Source organism: Daldinia vernicosa, assembly GCF_022497035.1.
Source record: "Daldinia vernicosa strain CBS 139.73 unplaced genomic scaffold F5Y00scaffold_46, whole genome shotgun sequence".
Lineage (NCBI taxonomy): Eukaryota > Fungi > Ascomycota > Sordariomycetes > Xylariales > Hypoxylaceae > Daldinia > Daldinia vernicosa.
This window is the reverse complement of record NW_025953962.1, coordinates 106,750-126,584: the sequence shown is the minus strand read 5'-3', so window position 1 is coordinate 126,584 and position 19,835 is coordinate 106,750. Positions and strand designations below refer to the sequence as shown.

Sequence of the window (19,835 nt, the reverse complement as noted above, 5' to 3'; positions counted from 1 at the left end):
TTTGCTATTATTCTTGGATATGTACCTAGGGTGGGAAAGCCCGCGAGACATAGAAAAGTCGAGCGACGCCTCGCTGTCGATACCTTGATCAGGGGCGCACTTAAAAATTGGGCGATGTACGGGTCACATTTAGAGGATACGTAGCTTGCGCTCATCTTCACTTCTTGATGTAGCATATTTGTATACAATTTATGAACATGATTGTTCGAATTTGATTATACATCTGCATAGAGATTTAATTTTAGACTCTGAGCGACTCATTTATGGTTGGTAGTTGTCCTTGTGATTTATATTCTCTTTTGTTCTAAGTATGCTCGTGGTAATCCAATTTCATCGGCAGGAAAAAGCGATATAGATCTGAATATAAGCTAGAGAATCTGTAAATATGTATATCAACTAATACAGTGTGCAGTAAGCAATCCCCTGTTCACGAAGCCGCCGATTCGAGTTTCGAGGTGAACATTAAATATGTCAGGCGGTGTCTTGATCATAGACGTAGGCTCTATCCTACGTCTAAAGAGGTATGCATGGAGAGAATATTGGTTAGATCCAGAGCACCTAGGAGATCGCAGATATATTTGCGACGTTAAAGACTATTACCGGGTTGGATATTCGTCTTGGCTTGGACAAACATTGATACCATATTTGAATATAATAGGGATTCTAATATACCGTTATCAGTCGGAGTCTTACAGCGATATATTCTTTTTATTCAAGTTAACTACCTAGGTAGGTAGGTATATATCAAGTTGGATATTATCCTTAGAAATGGTATTCTATATCAATCATCAAACCCATTCCACTCCCCCTCATCAGAATCGCTTTGGCTACTGTCATTGCTGCTCAAGTCGCTCTTGGCTTCAGAATCCATATCGTAGTCTTCTCCTTCACTCTCTTCATCTTCTTTCTCTCCCTCGTTCGCACCACGCTGAGTATCATCAGCTCGTGCACATTGATCGGCCCTCTTACCACTACCCACAGAACTAGGGCCATATCCCGGCTTAAACGTCGGCATACCCATGCTATCTCTAATAATGCGACCACTATCATCGCGAATATAAGGACCATCGCCATCCTCGAAAGCAGATTTCACATCGCGGACAAAACCAGCAACAAAGAATCCCATGACGCCCCGCCCATCGTCTTTGTAAGATCTAATGCACGCCTCGGCAACCTCAAAATCCCCGTCGCTCGCTTCGACGGATCCCCGAACCGGCCACTCGCGAAGACCTCGGACCTGCTGGTCCTGCCGTAATATGCGCCAGCCCCTCTCCTTAGCAATATCGGATTGTAGAGCTTTTAAGACGACTTGCTCGTTCTCCTGGGCGTGGATTGAACAAGTCGAGTAAGTGATCTTCTTCGCAGCGGGGAACTTGAAGGCGTGGAGTAGCAGAACAAGTTGAAATGATGATAGTGCTTCTAAGCGTGCCTCCAATTCCTTTTTGGAGGTAACTACTGTTTCCTTCCCATCATCATCGACCATGATCGGCTGTGCTGTGTCCTTACCAGCCTCGGAATCATCACGTTTCCGCTTACGATTGGTGTTAGGGAGCGGCTTCTTGAACGCGCCTGGGACGTCGGGAAGGTATATCGCCGGCATTTCATCTCTACCAACTATACCACTACCCGAGCAGCTGGGATCTAGAAGCAAGCAGCCAACGTTTGCGAACAGTTCGGAATTCGGATCGACCCTAAGGAAGTCCTGACCGAAGCTCATTCTCGTGATTTCCTTGGCACCAGCTAGCTTTACCATCTTCTCTAGGGTCCGCGACCGCTTTGGATCTTTCTCAAACGCAAATACGGTCTGAGTACATCCCTCCTTCTCTGGGACCCGAGAATGTACGATGGCTGCGAGATGGGTTGTTTTATTCCCAGGCGCCGAACAGGAGTCAATGACATCGCCATCTTCAGAGCGAGGATCTAGTAGGTACGCGGGGAAGCAAGAAGCCTTGTCCTGCAGTATTATAGCTCCAGACGTATAGGCTGCCGTCTTGGTGATCTCAAAGCTAGGTGATATAGCTACCAAGTTCGGGATATGTTCGTCGACATATAAGAATTTTCCAGGAGCAGCGGTGACCTCGCCAACGCTAAGAACCCTGGTGAAAGCAACGAAAGTGGTTGCTAACTGATCCTCAATGGTAGTCTTTAAGACGTTCACACGCACCCATCGTGGATAGGCGGCTGCCCCGCCCAAGAATTCGGCAGTAACTTGCTCCCTGAGGGCTTCGACAGACCCAGCTTTCCTCCGTAGACGTGCCCTAGTGAACTCGGCGTTCAGACGCGCCTTATGACGCTCAATTGAAGCTCTGAGACCATGACTAGCAGGAAGCGCAATACCTTTCTTGGATAATATGAAATCATGGACGAGCAGTAGAGCCAGTAAGGGGCTAAGCTATGTATCCCTAGGTAGTTAGCAAGGCTGGGGGGCGAGAGGCTATGAGTTTTCCTATCGAGTAGCTCCTAAGGTAAGGGTGCTCACCTTGCGCTCATGACGTAAAAGTTCCGAATTATCAATAACTTCTTTTAGCACAGGACTCCATTTGCAAGTCTCCAATGCTAGGGCGTAGACTTGCTGCTGAAGAGACTTTAGGTCCTTCTTCCCAAAGATGCGAGTTTTCAAGTTGCCGCCAGTAGATGGCGTTGCCGATAGTATATCGACTGTCTCATGATACAGAGACATTCTTCCCGGAGCATGTTCAGCCGCATGCTCAGGGGTACAGGACGTTGGTTGTACCGTATGTCTTGCATAGGGGATTGTAAAAACGAAGGTTTGCGATGTGCAACTCGAAATGCAAAATCTTGGGTCGGGATCTAATCGATAAGGAAATCTACCATGCAACAACTCGGCAATCTGCGCGCTAAGGGACTAGGTAGTGTAGGTACCTAGGTAGCTTGTATTACTAGCCACATCTGATAACTACGCTGCGGCTGATTTGCCATTTTTAAAATGGATGTTTGCTTTGATTGTGCAAGTAATTTTGTACATTACCTCAATACATATTTCCACCAATATTAAATCCTAGGTACCTACATACCTCTATGTAAGAGTAGGATCTCCGAACTATTACCCAGCTTGTTTAGGGCTTGTTTAGGTGGTCGATGAATACGAGACATATCAAACTATTACAGCCACTTTTCATTTTATCGAGAGCATTTCACCTAGGCAACTTCGATAATTCATTTTTCCAAACGCCTGGAAAGGGCATCGTATGTTTTATATCCTCAAGGATCGAGATCCGGGTCCACTAGCTTTGTGCTTCGCTGTCCATCAAAGCTGAAAATCTGCCACCTGAGCGGCATGTCTTTCGGTCCCGTTGTACACGCATACGCCTCATATGAATTCGAGATGGCCTTTGGCTGGCCTTCTCCAAATCACTCGTCCGGAGTCTTGGCGACAAGCTAATTCAACAGTTTCGATCGTTGTCCGGACTAAACTGTGAGATTCAGTACATATAGTTATCCCACGCAGCCATACAGTAGTTTGTACTTCCGTGTGATGAGCCTTGCATGCAGGTTGGCAGGTTGGGCACCGGGCACCGTAAGCGGAAAGGCCGATCGCATTGTCAATCAGAGGCAGCCATGTGCCCTCCCGAGAGACCAGATCCAGTGAGGAAAACGGAACGGGTTTTTATAACATTGCGAATCGAACATCGTCTCCTGTAAGTACCTATCTAAATAGGTACCTAGGTATGCTCGGAAATCGTGTCACTCCGATATTTATCACGGACCCGAAATAACGCCTCGAAACTTGTGAACGAATCTCTCAGCTCGGTAGTGTGGATTCCTATTTGTTATATGTGATTATCTCGATCTTATGTATTAACCATCCTACATACGACTAAATGAGTCTGTGACGTGTACTTTAACCAATCAAAATACAAACAAGGCTCGATTTTACATACTACGTATGTATGTGCAAGATGAGATGGGCGGAGATGGCGGAGGGTCCGTCAGCCAAGCCCGCATCTACTAATAAGATCATCATCGTGCCCAATAGTTACACAGGTATCTTCTTTATTGAGAGGCAAGTCGGATGGTCGGAGCTTTGATGATACCGTCTTCATAGGATTCCAAAAAACACCAAGGATCCTTCGTAAGCCTGATAGGGCCACGCGATCGAAGGGACGCCACGCAGTTGCGATTCCTGTTTAGATCCCTTCTAACCTCGGTTTCGGTAGATTTTCCTTTCTCTCAATACCTATTACAGTAAATACAGCCCCGAGGGCTGCATATGATATGGATGTTGCGCCGTCCTGTTGATTGGTGCCGTATAAGTCTCACTCTCTCGGAAAGGGGACGACGGGTTTTGCGACCAACACAAACGTGCGGCTACATATGCGTCCTAATTGAATCCCGTCCTGTGCGTCCTGTCAGTGCGGTAGAACAAGCAAAACACTATGATTTCACCAATCATAAACAGGGGAGAGAGAAATTAGAGATGCTTAGATAGTTTCACTGGAGTTATTTTAGAGGCCGTTGATCAAACTGCGAAGTTTTATGCTTAAATCAAGCCATCGCAAAAGAGTGTAGTTAATGCGAAATAACTATCATACACAAGTTGACAAATTGACAAATGTTGGTGAATGTATAGTCGGATCGGGTTTGGAATAAATCCCGTATCATCATCATTACTATCCAAGCCTGTAAAGGTCTCGCAGTCCCGTCAGGTTGGGACTAATTAGTACGGTTAGTACGGTTAGTACACATTTAGACGTTGATCAAGCTTAAAGGATCCATGCGATTCGCAAATATTGACGTCGCCTACTCCGGCAAGTCCCATTTGGTAGGGTGTTATTTGGGAACAGTCTACGTCTAGAACCTTGGAGAATGTAACAATGGGACTCCGGAGCTTATGTCATGGATATCATATATGGAGATGAAAATCAAACATGCATACAGCACTAACACACTGACACCCTTAACACACACACTCTCTTTAAATCCGACTACAATGTGGATTTGGTGAGATGGTTGCCCGCGTTATTCCTCTGGCCCAACAGGCACGGAGAAGGGTTTGGACATGTTCAAAAATAGACCAAGGGTTTTAAGGCCTCAGCTGAATCAGATTGCATGACTTGTAGACTACATGGCTTGTAGACTAAAGGATGTAACATTCCAAACGGATCTCATATGAATCACTGCCTTTCACGTCAAATCAATACCTTTACCCAGCATACTCGATTTGTAGGGACCGAGCAGCGAGATGCCGGATGTGTTACACCAGACGGTATCCATAAGTACCTAAATCCGTGTCCAAACAAAGAAATTGTATCTACATTAGTCTGTAAATATTTCCCCAGCGTGACCTATATATTACTTTGATAGCTCGTCCGCAGGGACTGTCTTGGCTAATCCCTTTGGTTGGGACATTTCTTGTATACAATATACTTACATACACTTACATACATACCCACATACATACATGCCTCATAGATAATAAGCTTCTCTTACTCTTATTTCTACTCCCCCAAGACATAAGAAGAAAAAAAAGATATTTTGTAGGTTGAGTAAGACTTCCCATATTACACCTCGTTCTCATACGAGACTACCACGACTTGCCCATCATGTCGTCTCCCGAATCGTCTTCGGACGAGTCGTCCGCTACCGTGACGGAACAGCAACATCCTCCTCGCCGTGATGTGGAAGCACAGAAACCAAGCGAGAAGCTATCGTACTGGCATCGCCAGTTTGATCTGCCCGGTGTTACCCCCGCAGTGACGGAATGGAAATATAGGGGAAGCGGGACAGCGGACGACCCTTTCATAGTCGACTTCCTTCCCGAAGACCCCAAGAACCCGATGAAGTTTTCCACGACGAAGAAATGGGGTATCACGGCTTTACAGGCCATTGCCGTTCTTGCGGTTACGTTCGTCTCCACGGCTTATTCGGGGGGTATTGGTGAGGTTATTCGTGAATTCGGTGTTAGTGAGGAAATCGCTATTCTCGGCATCTCGCTTTTTGTCCTTGGTTTTGCTGTAGGGTACGTATCGGTTTATATTGTTCTTATCGACTACCTAGTGCTATTATCATACTGACATGTTGTTTAAAGGCCGTTGTTATGGGCTCCGTTGTCCGAGATGTATGGTAGACAATTACTATTCTTTATTACGGTAAGTTGAACATTCGCTCTAGATTCCCTTCGTCAGATAATAGGCACCCAAGTTATAAACAAACACTGACACTAAACTTATATAGTATGGAGCCTTAACCGCGTTCAACGCCGGCGCGGCTGGGTCTCCGAATATTCAGTCGCTCATCATCCTCCGTTTCTTCGCTGGTACCATCGGAAGTTCGCCCCTGACTAATTCTGGCGGAGTCATCGCCGACATGTTCGGTGCTAAGGACAGAGGTTTGGCTACTGCTATATTTGCTACCGTATGTTATCCACCCAACCCAACTCAGTTTCACAACTGTACGAAAACTAATTTCCATTCTTCTAGGCTCCTTTTCTCGGTCCGTCTATTGGTCCAATCGCTGGTGGTTTCCTCGGCACAGCAGGAGGATGGCGGTGGGTACGTAACTATTCTACCCCCTATTCACCCCAAGTAAATATCTACTAACTCTCATCCATGTATTAGGTTGAAGGTCTAATGGCGTGCTTCACCGGGCTCCTGTGGTTTATCTGCACCTTCCTCGTTCCCGAGACATACGCGCCTATTCTCCTCCGTAGACGAGCAGAGAAGTTATCAGAGATGACTGGAAAAGTTTACGTATCCAAGCTTGATGCCGGCAAGCCCAAGAAGACCGTTGGCCAGGAGTTCAAGATTGCCCTGTCTCGTCCTTGGATCCTGCTCTTCCGCGAACCGATCGTTCTTCTTACTTCGCTTTACATGGCTATCGTGTAGTACGTACCCCTTGAACTCTCCCTGTCTAACGCACAATTACGAAATATTATGAGAGAATGCTAACCTCTATCTTCAGTGGAACCTTATACATGATGTTCGCCGCCTTCCCAATCGTCTACCAGCAGAATCGTGGGTGGTCCGCGGGTGTCGGCGGTTTAGCTTTCCTTGGTATCGCCGTCGGTATGTTAGTCGCGGTCTCGTACAGTATATGGGACAATACGCGATACGCCAAGACCATGGCAGCTCATGGAGGGAACGCCCCTGCTGAAGCGAGGTTGCCACCCGCCCTAGTCGGCTCCGTCCTGTTACCCGTCGGGTTATTCTGGTTCGCGTGGACTTGCGGTCCCAACATTCACTGGATCGTATCCATCATCGCATCTGGTTTCTTCGCTACAGGACTGGTCCTTGTCTTCCTCAGCTTGATGAACTATATGATTGACTCATGTAAGTCGTAAACCCCCTATTACAAAACAACAAGACATATTGCAAGGATATAAGTAGGTGTCTAACACAGAAGCAGATGTCATCTACGCCGCCTCAGTCCTAGCCGCAAACTCCGTCCTCCGATCTATCTTCGGCGCCGCATTCCCGCTATTCACGACGGCCATGTACACCAACCTGGGGATCCACTGGGCGAGTTGTATCCCCGCGTTCCTCGCCCTAGCGTGTCTACCTTTCCCATTCCTCTTCTACAAGTTCGGCGCGCGTATCCGCATGAAGTGTAAGTTCGCCGCCGAAGCCGCCAAGGTCCTCGAGAAGATGCGCACGAGAAACGACCACGACGGTCCGCCGGGTCCGCCGGGTCCTTCGGTGAAGCCCGAGAAGTTGGAGAAGACGGCCGAGGAGTCGAATTGAGTTAATGCATTTCATACCTAACCTACCTCCTAAGTAATAGTATCACGGGGCGAGCCAGGCGGATTAGACTGCTAGTACATAGCATATGATTTTGGGGAAAAGTAGAGTCATTTTGGGCATGCTATGCGTAGTTTTTTATCATCTATCATCACGCAGCATGTGGATAGAATAGGGCGTTTCTGCGGAATAAGGATAATCTTACTGGGCTACGATAGAATATTCATACCTGTCGAATAGAGCCCCGGTGATTGAGAGATTTAGCCATATAGTTAATTACAAAATCTCTACTTTGTCTAGTAGTATGAACCATTTTAGAGCTCATCGCGACCCGCCACCTTGACTTTGACACCTGGTATCTTCCTCATTGATATTTTTTGAGTAGCCTTGATCCGTCCGCCTAGGTGGTCATCGTACGTAGTTGTCACGCCGGGTGGCGTCCAGGGTTTGATGCGTCCTTGCCAGACATCTAGACCCCAGCCTTGAACCTCACTCGAGGACCACCCCTTGCCCTTGGGGTAAAGGTAGATCCTATCCTTCGAGAGTTGGTGGACTGCGCCGGCTGGAAGCACGGTTGGATCAAGACCGAGCTTCGCGGGGAGATCGGGGAACTCGAGGGGATCGACAGTGACCATGGTTAGGCTCTTGTAGTTACCGCGAGCTATCTTGTTTAAGTCTTTTCGTATCCCAGCGCGCTCTGCCTCCGTAGCAGCAAAGACGTAGACCATTGACCATCCACGCTGCATCATTTTTAGTAAGCTTTCGCTACTTGGAGTTGAAATATAGGGATAATCATATCACTAGAAGATACATGAAGGAATGATTCTGAAATGAACTCACGTCGAGGAACCGCTGATGGTTGTGTGGTAGAAGCTCCCCTATGACCGGCCGCGAGGCCCCCTTTACGAAGGCTTCGAGTGCGGCGGCATCTGAAGGGTTGTCGAAGTCATGTATATCACCGTCGAGCGGTTTGTAACATTTAACGACCGGCGCGGTTACTTTCTCTACCTCCAGAGCATCGTCATCGGTCGCCACTCCGAACGTGAATTCTTCGCGGTACCGATCCGCCACATCGGCGAAAGCAGCCTTGGATGCCTCGTCGTCCGTGCTGAGGTAGGCGATGAAGACTGTCTCGTCTGCCTTTTTGAAATCCTCTAACGTCGCAGCATTAACCTCTGAAATAACGGGGCGCTGTACGCGGTCAGCCCAAGCGAGAAGACTGCGAGTCGTTAGTTGACTTCTACTTTCATATGTAGACTGGAATCCCAGGGAATTCACGAACGCTGATGCTCTTCGAGGGCCTGTATATGTTGATACAGGTTCTCCCTTGCTAAATAATTTCACAGTTGTAGATAAAGAGACTCCATGTGAAGCGCATATAGCGGCGTTCGCCGTACAGTCGATACTGACAAACGGCACTTTTGCCTCGGGAAGCGCTAGTGACCATTCCGTTTCTAAATGTTCCGTCTTCTTGCTTTACTCATATGGTATTAGCAGTTGGCCTAAATTAGAAGGGTTGTGAGAGTACTAACTCCGAAGGCTTTATCATAAATATCAGGTTCCGCTTAACTCAGAATACGGTTCCCCCGGTAGAAAGACTCACATTTATAACTTAGGTACTTAAATGTTAGTCTTATGCCGTAAGATAATCAAGCTAAGTCAAACTATTCTCCACTTACAAACGACTACGGTTGCTGCTTCGTTATTCTTGAGAATAGATTCAAGATCAGGCCCCGAGATATGTTCCCATGTATATGCGATGTCGAAGAATAACGTATAAACATATAGTAGGATTATCGCGAGCTGCGACATGATTGCTAGTTGCTCATTAGATTTAAAAAATCACTAGACGGCAATTATGAATTACGAATACGGAATAAAACAGGATCTATCATATTGGAGCTCTCCTAGGGTCATCAACTAATGTACAGCCTACAGGTGCTGAGGTAGTAGTGTATGGAGTTATATTAGACAAGGGACTCTTAGTTGATTCAGCTGACGGTCCGTCTGCCACTGTTAAGCTGGTCATATCTTCGCGGGCTGTATACTATGTAGGAGCTTCGATAATATTTCGAGGCTACGTTCACCCTTTTTGACGATGAAAGTTGATACATATCGTAGAAATATTAATGGTGTCTACCCTAACGGTATGGCAGCTCCTTGGCGCATCAGAATTGTGAAGCAAGAGTGGAAGAACGGAAAATGGTAGGAATAGGATGGATTCAAGCTACCAGACTGACTCACTAGGCTGGTGTATGTTGCCAGTAAATGTCTACAGTGAAACGATAGTAATGTCCCCCGATGACGCGTTCGATAGCTGGGACGAAGTTTTATACGCTGACTTGACTATGGAATAACTGTAAGAGTCTTATACTTGCCTGGTATCTTCAAGAACCCGAATAATGGGATATATACAATGACCAGTTGTTGGATATGGACATCAAATCTGAATAGGTATGACCGAATACTACGATATTGAACTCGCATTTGAGCTGAGATACATTCATACATGACAGGGAAATGGCGCGTAGACACGGCGAGACGACACAAACTGCTGAGAGCAATTGGACATGCATAACGTATTTCAGATTCAAGAGTGACACACCCAAACGCCCGAAGAAATTGAAATATGCTTGAATCGTGTGACGTTACTTACAAAAGCTATCGGAAACAGAACACAGCCGCGAATGTGTTACTTCAACGTAAGGCGCAATAAACGCTGAAGTTGTCCTCGAATGAGTACGAAACATTTTGGCATAATTTCCCGGCATCTGGCAAAAACGGCCGGTACCGAACCCCAATTGGGCGACTCCCGACGATCTTCGAACAGGGATCGGAAATTACATACACAGCTAAGGATCAGATGGAGATCAACACCCACCTTACTAAAGAGGAAATCTTACGATTACCCCTGTTAGGTAGTTAGGTGATCCCAAAACTACAACTCTAAGCACTCAAGATTCACAGCGAATCAAAACTAGCCATTGGAAAACAGACATCGAATGAAGTAATTTTCGTAGGCATTCGACGCCTATCAACGCTATTAAGGATTAAGTACATATGCAACCGAACCGTTCTAGTTCTAGTTCACGCCTCATATTGACATGGCCTTCACGGCTTTCGAATCATTAACAGAGAAAACCAAGATTGTTCGCTTAAGCGAAGAGAAGAGCGGCGACACCGGCAGCGGCGGCGAGGAGACCAGAGCCGGCCATGGTGGAAGCACCAGCAGTGGGGATGGGGCTGCCAGTGGGGTAAGAGCTAGTGGGAGGGTTGCTGATTTTAGATGTTAGCTTTGCTACTTGGATAGCTGCAGATTTATAGGATTACTCACGAAGCAGTGTACGAGCCAGTGGGGTAGACGCCAGGGGCACCGGGAGCGACAGGAGAACCGGTGCCGACGGGAGCAGAAGGGCTGACGGTGACAGTGGAGTAGCTGACACTGGTGGTAGGGACACAGGTGGTGTAGGTGATGGGGATCACCGAGGTAGGGTAGGGAGCAGACGCGGAAGGAACGCCAGGGGCGGACTCAGAGGAGCCGGCAGGGGAGCTGGCCGGGCCCGAGGGGGATCCGGGAGCGGCCGAAGAGGGAGTAGCAACGGGGTAAGAGGGAACAGTGCTGAAGCTGGAAGCAGGGACAACAACGCTGGCGCTGCTCTCGACGGCGGCGACGCTGCTGCTGCTGAGGACAGGGCTGGAGACAGCAGGCTGAGACTGGGAGGGAGTCTCAGCGGGGTAGCCAGGCTGGGACGCAGAAGGGACCTCAGCGGGCTGAGAACCAGAAGGAGAACCAGAAGGAGTCTCGACGGGGTATCCAGGGACGGTCGCGGAGCTGGACACCGGGTAGACGGTGCTGCTGGTGACGGTAGACCGGGCCGGGCAGTTGGTGACGGTGGGACCGCAAGAGGTAATGGTGACATAGTCAGTCTCGTAGAGAGTGCTGCCGGCCATAGCGGCACCAGCGAAGAAAACGGCTCCGGCGAAACGCATTTTGAAGGTATTTGGATATTGAACGTAAAACGAACAAGTAGTCTAAGTGGCTTCGAAAAGGTGAAAAGAATGTAAAAGCTGAAAGGCTTATAAGAGCGTTGTGAAAGAGTGGACGACCGAAGTCAAAGCTGAGTTAAGTCACTAAAAGTAGCGGTGATGGCTTAGTGAGTTGAAGGAAAGAAGAAGGAAAGACGGTGTCGATGGAGGCGGTCGGGTATTAATAGCTTAAGCAGCACAAAGGATTCCGAATAGGGGACGATCCTCGCGGGTTGGGAAATTAAACTGAATAGACACCTCCATGGTCCTTGGAGCTAGCGTGTCCAGGGGTTTGTACATACATTACGGAATACAGAAGAGCACATCAGCGATGCATCAGCGGTGGAGGTTGTGGGCAAGCAGGCAAGGAACCGGCAAGGAAGCATAGACAGCTGGGGTTAGGTATGTCGAAATGCCATGGGATTCGCTCCACTTGACTTTTACATACCATCCAATTTGATTTTGAAAGCTTGTAGTTCTTTTGTGAGCTTCAGAAGAGTTAATTATAGAAACAAGTTTCAAATGCTTCTTAGAACACCTTGCTATTCTATTGACTTGTTTACTTTCATCTACTCGGCTCATTGTTTGGGCCATATTGTCATATTCCATGTGGCGTAACGGGGCCGAACAGGTACCATCGTTTCAAGCAAAAGGTGAAGGTGACGGATAGATAGAGACGGTCGGTTGGTGGCGGACGCTGACAGGGGGGACTAACTCCGCAAAAAAGTGGTAAATCTTTACCACTTATAAATGGAATCGGCTAGGATCAGGAACAACAGCGGAGCTGAGTACCACCGAGGAAGTATTTTAGAAGATCAGATTGGTCCTTCTGAGAGGCCACCGGCAAACAAGCATTGATTGTGTGAAACGACCTCCATATTTCGTAAAAGAGACCTAAGAGAGGCTAATATTTAACACACTTGGCGGTAAAAAGAATAGGGCTTAAAGCTTTTGTAGGTATACGAGATATATCTGGGTATATCGCTGTAATTCTTGTACATAATACGCTGAAGAGGCCTTCGAAGGCGTAAGTAGTATACGTAATGTCCATATGTACGGATCCGTATATACACTACATCTGTCACATGTCGATCTATGCATACGCGTATGTTACTATGTATATTCCAACGGGAAGGCGAAGAGAATACATATCACATCATATTATAGGCGTGATTACAGAAGTATTCACTTTCCATTAAGAGATGGGTTTTCCCCGCGGCGCGTCGCCGACTCGCCGACTCGCTCGTTCGTCCAATGTTTGCTCTTTTGTTCTTCAGGGGTGTCTCCTTTTTAAGCCACCCAATTCCCACAAGAAACTGGTGGCAGCAAATCTGCGCCAATGCAGCCCCGGCGTTGCAAAAGAGTACGCTAATGCAGGAACATACGTTGGTTCTCCCTAGATGACAAGATGACAAGATCTACGGACCTAATATCCAAATTAAACGGGAGGCTTGATTAGATCTTTTGTCCCCTCCAGTCAGCCAGTCAGTCAGTCCGTTTGTAGTGTGGTAGGTAATAGGACATCCAACATCGAGGAAGCAGGCGCTTGGTCCAGCTTCGCCTTAGATGTCCTTAGTTAGCTGGGTTCTATCATTGGATGTCGAGTCAAGGGTTTGCTACCTAAAGTATATACCTTAATAAGACCGAACAGCTCGATTAGGCAAGTAATGAGTATGTATTCCGTAGCACTACTAAAATGGCGCACGAAGAAGCGGCTCCTCTCCTCGACAATTTCTCCCTGACGATCCTGCACATGTGGATGGATCGCTAGAGCTTAGAGGGTCTTACGTGTTCTGGTGTTATGGTTTTTACCTACCGAAAAAAATCATCCGAAATAGAAAACGGGTCAAGTGTTATGCCAAGGCTGAACTACGGAGGGATGCATAACCCATCTGCTCATCCGTTTATTGGGTCTTCAGACTGTCGAGTTTTTCTTGTGCCTCATCGCCACGTTTTGAAATGGTCGTTTTTACGGGTAGCACGGCGAGTTAATTAAAGTACCGTATCCGATGTAGGATTACCTATGATTAATGGTAACTAATAAAAATGTCGTTCGAGGATGTGTACAGATTAAGAACGTTGGAATAGGTACAGCGTGGATTTCAGAAACACTCCGAAAAGCCATCTACCTACGTATCGAGTTTCTATGTATATCCGACCGACGAGAGAGACACTAGGTAATAGTTCTCTTAGGACGCAAATTACTGTACTGTGCATATATGTAGGGTGTCGTCACGTTCCTTCATCTGCATCCGTCATACATCATCCTACGGTTGGCTCCAACAAGCTTTTCGTCAGACGGCACATGTCTAATTTTAATTAGATCGTTCCGCGTATCTTGACATGTGCTTCACGAAACCGTGGGTGAACGTTACAATTATTTATTCCAGGGCGCTCGGACTACATAGATGGTAGATGGCCCCATTACCCCCGGTTTCTTGGAAGAGCTTACTTTTCTTACATAGCAGGGCACGACTAAGAAAAGGAGTATTGAATCAATTTGATTACATGATCTCGTTTCTATTCTGTTAGATATTAGGAGGGGCACTGCCAATGCTCATCTTTTTTTCTTTCATCTATGCCCTGTGGTTCTCATCTCTTAACCTACGCTAGGTCTCATGTATGATGGCGACATGAGATCTACTTTCCCGAAACGAGCTTTGGTCATTCTCGACTTGTTGAATATTAGCCGTGAGACCGACTGACGGCTATCTCGAAGACTTATCTAAAGACGTCAACAACAAAGGCTAATCTAATGTCAAGCTCGCCGGATACTAGCTGAGCTTTGTATACTGCTGAGAGACCAACCCCGCAGAAAGACGATCAGTAAATCCGAGACACCGTCCTCAGGTATTGGTACCGCAATCATGGCTCTATGTGATGGTCGAGAAAACTTCGTTGCCAATTGGCCGCTATCAGTCAACTTATAGGTTCGATGAATAACAGTGGTTACGGCGGCTAGGTTGCCATTGTCAATCCATCGGTCTTCGTTGATCGTGACAAGAGGATAATAGTTGACCTGCTTTATCACTGACGTTATATTTAGCTTCCGAGTACGATTTCGAGCCGATCGATCTATCTTTGTTTTTTTCGAGCCTCAATACTTGGTATCAGTCGAGTAGTCGAATGTCTCAATATTATGGATCCAACGGGTTATATCATTATCAATGCATACCTCCCTATTTGAGTTTTTACCGGATCTTGTGAATCGGAGACGAGCCTCAAGCTTTGGGACGCATTTTCACTCTAGCTAATATTGGACAATATCTTGATGCTGAGGATTCCGATATAAATGGCATAGCGGTTTGAATGCGCTCTCCATCGATGAGCTTTCGAATAGAGCATGAAGAATAACCATACTTGATCAGTATAGCTGGGTGTGCTCATAGAGAAGAGTTCAAGTCTTTTGGATATGAGGATGAGGGAACCAAGGGACGATACAGTCTGACCATGGCATGTGAGCAGACCTCATGGTGATGTGATCATATGCTCGGGACGACTATCTCTGTTGTTCCTCATCGACTCTAGCAGATTCTAATCCCTTCACTAAACAGGTCTAAGGGCGGAAGATATGATTTCACAAGGCTGAAGGGAGAATGTGGCACCTTAGGGCAGCGCTGAAGATATCATGAAGTATTCTCAGTTTATCCTATTTACAAAAAATGCATTGTACAGTTTACTCCGTCGGCCTGGAAGATAGTCGAGATAGATAAGCCATAGAGCTTCATCAGAAATTGGTAAAAGGTAGAAAAGAAACATGATACCTATCTTAATTATTCATTGTTGATATTCTTTAATTCCCGCTTATTGACTAATAATCATATGATAGTTGCATGTATGCATTTAAAGCATCCATGATTTAGGCCTAAGTCTGAGGTCCACTGCGGGGAGAAAGACCTAATCAGGCTCACCGCCTGCCCAATTATGCCTAAAGTTGACATGCAGACATGTACATAAAAAGAGATTTAACGCTAAATCGAGTAGGTGGGGGAAAGAATAGGTACCTTACGGGCAAGGCTCAAAGCGGGTTAGAAACAAGTAAGGCAAGTGGGATGGCGGGCAGCAAAAAAAAAAGACAAGAATGTCATCGCTTTTTTATGATTTGAATTGACATCCAACATTAAAAAAAGAACGCCCTTCATAATCAAATAACTACCAACCCCTTACGTTGTCCCCGCGACCGCTACTCTCCTCATTCCTTATTCACACAACTCTCTGACATTGAATTCTATTAAATTCCAACTGTATCATTACTTGTTACCTACCTCTTCTTAGATACCATTAACCGTTAGAGGCAAGACACTTTTACTTAACAACGCTCTTTGTCTCCGGCTCATGGTAAAGCAGCATGCTGCATGAATCTATCATAATCGCCATAGCATCCTCAGATATTGTTGATACGTAACATAGCCTGGACATAGTTGAAGGGCTCGGGTCCGGCGTCTTAGCAAGATGGAATCTCAGGTAAATAATCTTTCATATCCATCGTCGTCGTCGTCGCCGTCGCAGAGCTTAGTTCACCGACTGACCTGACTTCTATACCATATAGATCGAGAATGCCATTGAGATCGCATGGAATCCTAACTCCGACCAAGCCCTGAAAACACAAGCTTTCGATTATCTACATCAACTACGTGCCGATCCTCATGCATGGCAAGTCTGTATCGGTCTGTTTGCTAGAACCCCGAGGTCCTCCGACGTTGTCCGACACGTCAGTCTCGAGATAGTTAATAATGCTATACACGTACAATCCCTCGACACTCAGGCCTTGCTCAGCCTTAGAGGTGCTCTCCTGGCCTACGTGCAATCCACCTACGGCACCAACCAAGCCCAGATAGACTCACCTACCTTGCAGAACAAGCTCACTCAAACTCTCACCTTACTTTTCGTCTCGTTATACAAGCAAGGTTGGGAAAGCTTCCTCGATGATGTACTAGCCCTCACGACCCTCCCCGGAAGCAACCAACGTGACAACGTCTCGGGTGTCATACTCTATCTACGCATTCTCAGCTCTATCCACGACGAGATTGCCGACGTCTTGCTTGCGCGTCAGGACGTCCAGGCCCGCAGCCACACCGAGCTCAAGGATCTAATGCGGGCGCGCGATGTTGGGAAGGTGGCTCAGTCTTGGCAGGATCTTCTTGCTCAGTATGGAAATCAGAACGATGCCATCATCGAGATGACTCTCAAAATTATCGGCAAATGGGCTAGTTGGATCGACATATCTCTTATCATCAACGACGGTATGCTGAGCTTGATCCTTCCGTTGGTCGGTCGCTCCAACAACTCCGGCAGCGAGGACAAGGTCAGGGATGCTGCTGTCGAGGCGTTCACCGAGATTGTAGGCAAGAAGATGCGTCCGGCTGACAAGGCCGAAATGATATCGTTCCTCAATCTACGAGACATCATATCCCAGATCATAGCCAGCCCTCCGCTGAACGAATTTAAAGGCACTCCCAGATATGATACCGATTTGGGCGAGGCCGTCGCTAAATTAGTTAACACCGTCGTAGCCGACATCGTTAGAGTTCTAGAAGACCGATCTACTGATGATTCTACTAGAGCTAAATCGAACCAGCTCCTTCACGAATTTATCCCCTTCTTATTACGATTCTTCTCGGACGAATACGACGAGGTATGCTCTACCGTTATACCGTCGCTCACGGATGTCTTAGCCTATTTTCGCAAACTCTCTGAACTACCCCCTTCCTTCGCTGAAATGCTGCCTCCGATCTTAAACGCCATCATCATGAAGATGCGGTACGACGAGACGTCGTCTTGGGGAAATGAAGACGAGCAAACAGACGAAGCAGAGTTCCTAGAGCTACGGAAGAGGCTTCAGGTACTGCAAAAAACCGTGGCAGCTGTTGACCAGAACCTTTATATCGAGGTCCTATCTAATCTGGTTGCGAATACCTTCCAGACCCTAGATGAGCGAGGGTCGCAGATGGACTGGAGAGATGTCGACTTGGCTCTTCATGAGATGTCTCTATTCGGCGAGCTTGCGATGCCTAATCAAGGGTTAGGCCCCAAGAGCCAGCCCTCTCCGGTTGCATCGGAACGACTTATGGCAATGATGACCAAAATGGTACAATCTGGTATGTAAAATTCAAGATCTGGGTTGGTGGATGTGCTAACTGTTATCCAACTAGGAATCGCAAATTTCCCGCACCCGGCAATTCTTTTGAATTACATGGAAATCTGTGTCCGCTACTGTGCTTTTTTCGAAACTCAACCTGCACTAATCGGTCAGGTCCTCGAAAATTTCGTGCGCCTTGTGCATCAGGACCACGTTAGGATTCGTACACGTTCGTGGTACCTCTTCCATCGTTTCGTCAAGCACCTGAGGGCCCAAGTCGGGAACGTGGCCGAGACGGTCATCCAATCTATCAGCGATCTTCTCCCTATCCAGGCGGAAGTACCAGGAGAGGATGCCGACGACGATATGTCCTCCGACCAAACCGATAACTCTGCGAGCGCCGTCTTTAACAGCCAGCTCTACTTGTTCGAGGCTATCGGGTGTATTTCGTCTACCAGCGCGACTCCCGTTGAAAAGCAAGCGCTCTACGCCCGCTCGGTCATGGACCCCTTATTTGCCGACATGGAGCAGCACCTCCCTAGAGCTAGGAACAGCGATGCCCAGGCCATACTTCAGATACACCATATCATCCTAGCTCTAGGTACGCTGGCCCACGGATTTTCGGACTGGACGCCCGGGGCGAATTCTTCGAACCAACGGCCACCTCCGGCAAAGGCCCTATCCGACGAGTTCGCACGCGCCGCCGAGGGTATCCTGATCGCACTCAGCGAGCTCAACACTTCTTCCGAAATCCGCACCGCTTGTAGGTCGGCATTTTCGCGCCTGCTTGGCGTGCTAGGGTCCGCTGTGCTTCCGCAGCTTCCCCAATGGATCGACGGCCTCTTATCTAGAAGCTCGTCGAAGGACGAGATGGCCATGTTCCTCCGCCTCTTGGACCAAGTCGTCTACGGCTTCAAGTCGGAAATCTACGAGGTACTCAACCAATTACTAACACCCTTGCTACAAAGAGTCTTCGGTGGTTTGTCAGAGCCGATCAACGGTACTGACGACGAGATTCAACTTGCCGAGCTGCGTCGCGAGTATCTAACATTCATCGGGGTTATCTTAAACAACGAGCTCGCCGGGGTACTCGTGTCGGAGGCGAACCAAGGCTTCTTCGAATCATTAATCTCCTCCATACTAGCCTTGGCTCGAGATATCGGCCCAGGCTCGGGAAGCCTCCCGGCGAGCCGATTATCGCTCGGGCTGCTTGCGAAGATGGCGGGTGCCTGGGGCGGACCGGATGTAGCAAACATTTCGGCAAATCCTTCGGCGCCTACCGGATCTCCATCACCCGTAATCCCCGGTTTCGATCAATTTCTCATCGATAGGTTTCATTCCGTATGTTGGGAAGTTCTTCGCGATCCACAGTTCAACCCGGCCGGAGACGCTCAGGCTAAGCTGGTCCTCCACGAGATCGCCGGGCTGGAGCAGGCCATATACCTCAAGACGGGAGGGACATTTTTAGAACACCTGCAATCAACTCTTTTCCCCGGGCTCGGTATTGACGGGAATGATTTCCTGCGAGCCTTGACTACGTCGACAGACAAGAAGGCTTTTTCAAAGTACCTACAGGGTCTAATGAAAGAGTCGAGGTGATATAAGGGATGGGAGGTTATGGCTGGGAACAGATGATATGGACAGGAATGATGTCCGATTGCATAAATAGGAGTTTGGCTCACTATACCAACCGCAATTTCGTTGACTATAGATGAACACCGGAATTGGAGCTAGCTAGTAATGGCGAGATGCCGTTAGCAAGTAAATGAACAGAGAAATCAAGTCACAATATCACTCTCCTGGCGGCTTAAAACAACGTGTATTGAAGCAGAGAAACTCGTATTAACTAGCTTACTAAAAACAAAACTTTCCAATGACTACCTAATGCATAATGACTATAGTGTAGCCCCTATTCTCGCATGAGAGCAACGGTCGGGCAACTCAGACTGCGATCGACCATCGAGAGAAACAACCAACTTGTTCCTCACTCCTTGGTCCTCGTATCGTGACGACTGTGCTCCCTTCCTGCTAGA

At 47.4% G+C, this 19,835-nt stretch overlaps 5 protein-coding genes across 5 annotated transcripts; 2 read left to right on the top strand and 3 right to left on the bottom strand.

Annotated features, from left to right (window-relative positions):
• Nucleotides 1–689: 689 nt before the first annotated feature.
• F5Y00DRAFT_244395 (S-adenosyl-L-methionine-dependent methyltransferase) lies at nt 690–2,752 on the bottom strand. The gene is made up of 2 exons (XM_048008816.1): nt 2,480–2,752; nt 690–2,392 (listed from the first exon to the last, which is right to left on the bottom strand). Exons 1-2 carry the CDS (start codon nt 2,678–2,680, stop codon nt 782–784), a joined length of 1,812 nt encoding a protein of 603 aa, XP_047862159.1. The 5' UTR covers nt 2,681–2,752; the 3' UTR covers nt 690–781.
• Nucleotides 2,753–5,443: 2,691 nt separating this feature from the next.
• F5Y00DRAFT_147864 (MFS general substrate transporter) lies at nt 5,444–7,856 on the top strand. Its single transcript, XM_048004472.1, has 7 exons — nt 5,444–5,980; nt 6,050–6,110; nt 6,196–6,375; nt 6,441–6,512; nt 6,579–6,844; nt 6,922–7,289; nt 7,366–7,856. Exons 1-7 carry the CDS (start codon nt 5,565–5,567, stop codon nt 7,698–7,700), a joined length of 1,698 nt encoding a protein of 565 aa, XP_047862158.1. The 5' UTR covers nt 5,444–5,564; the 3' UTR covers nt 7,701–7,856.
• Nucleotides 7,857–8,011: 155 nt separating this feature from the next.
• Nucleotides 8,012–9,509, bottom strand: F5Y00DRAFT_254757 (thioredoxin-like domain-containing protein; the record flags this gene model as incomplete). Its single annotated transcript, XM_048010211.1, has 4 exons — nt 8,012–8,437; nt 8,538–8,916; nt 8,980–9,171; nt 9,373–9,509. The coding sequence occupies 4 exons, from the start codon at nt 9,507–9,509 to the stop codon at nt 8,012–8,014; spliced, it is 1,134 nt and encodes a 377-aa protein (XP_047862157.1).
• A 1,077-nt stretch (nt 9,510–10,586) lies between these two features.
• On the bottom strand, nt 10,587–11,910 carry F5Y00DRAFT_147832 (uncharacterized protein). The gene is made up of 2 exons (XM_048004471.1): nt 11,032–11,910; nt 10,587–10,973 (listed from the first exon to the last, which is right to left on the bottom strand). Exons 1-2 carry the CDS (start codon nt 11,685–11,687, stop codon nt 10,853–10,855), a joined length of 777 nt encoding a protein of 258 aa, XP_047862156.1. The 5' UTR covers nt 11,688–11,910; the 3' UTR covers nt 10,587–10,852.
• A 3,902-nt stretch (nt 11,911–15,812) lies between these two features.
• On the top strand, nt 15,813–19,708 carry F5Y00DRAFT_244384 (Xpo1-domain-containing protein). The gene is made up of 3 exons (XM_048008815.1): nt 15,813–16,187; nt 16,273–17,821; nt 17,876–19,708. The coding sequence occupies exons 1-3, from the start codon at nt 16,176–16,178 to the stop codon at nt 19,399–19,401; spliced, it is 3,087 nt and encodes a 1,028-aa protein (XP_047862155.1). The 5' UTR covers nt 15,813–16,175; the 3' UTR covers nt 19,402–19,708.
• Nucleotides 19,709–19,835: the final 127 nt, after the last annotated feature.

What these genes read in the sequence shown, in the direction of transcription:
- F5Y00DRAFT_244395 (XM_048008816.1), bottom strand. Translation starts at nt 2,680, where the DNA reads ATGTCTCTGTATCATGAGACAGTCGATATACTATCGGCAACGCCATCT. An exon ending in TTTTACGTCATGAGCGCAAG is followed by an intron (nt 2,393 to 2,479) that starts GTGAGCACCCTT and finishes AGGGATACATAG; the next exon opens with CTTAGCCCCTTACTGGCTCT.
- F5Y00DRAFT_147864 (XM_048004472.1), top strand. Translation starts at nt 5,565, where the DNA reads ATGTCGTCTCCCGAATCGTCTTCGGACGAGTCGTCCGCTACCGTGACG. An exon ending in GTCCTTGGTTTTGCTGTAGG is followed by an intron (nt 5,981 to 6,049) that starts GTACGTATCGGT and finishes TGTTGTTTAAAG; the next exon opens with GCCGTTGTTATGGGCTCCGT. An exon ending in GAACTATATGATTGACTCAT is followed by an intron (nt 7,290 to 7,365) that starts GTAAGTCGTAAA and finishes ACACAGAAGCAG; the next exon opens with ATGTCATCTACGCCGCCTCA.
- F5Y00DRAFT_147832 (XM_048004471.1), bottom strand. Translation starts at nt 11,687, where the DNA reads ATGCGTTTCGCCGGAGCCGTTTTCTTCGCTGGTGCCGCTATGGCCGGC. An exon ending in ACTGGCTCGTACACTGCTTC is followed by an intron (nt 10,974 to 11,031) that starts GTGAGTAATCCT and finishes ATCTAAAATCAG; the next exon opens with CAACCCTCCCACTAGCTCTT.
- F5Y00DRAFT_244384 (XM_048008815.1), top strand. An exon ending in GACCAAAATGGTACAATCTG is followed by an intron (nt 17,822 to 17,875) that starts GTATGTAAAATT and finishes TTATCCAACTAG; the next exon opens with GAATCGCAAATTTCCCGCAC.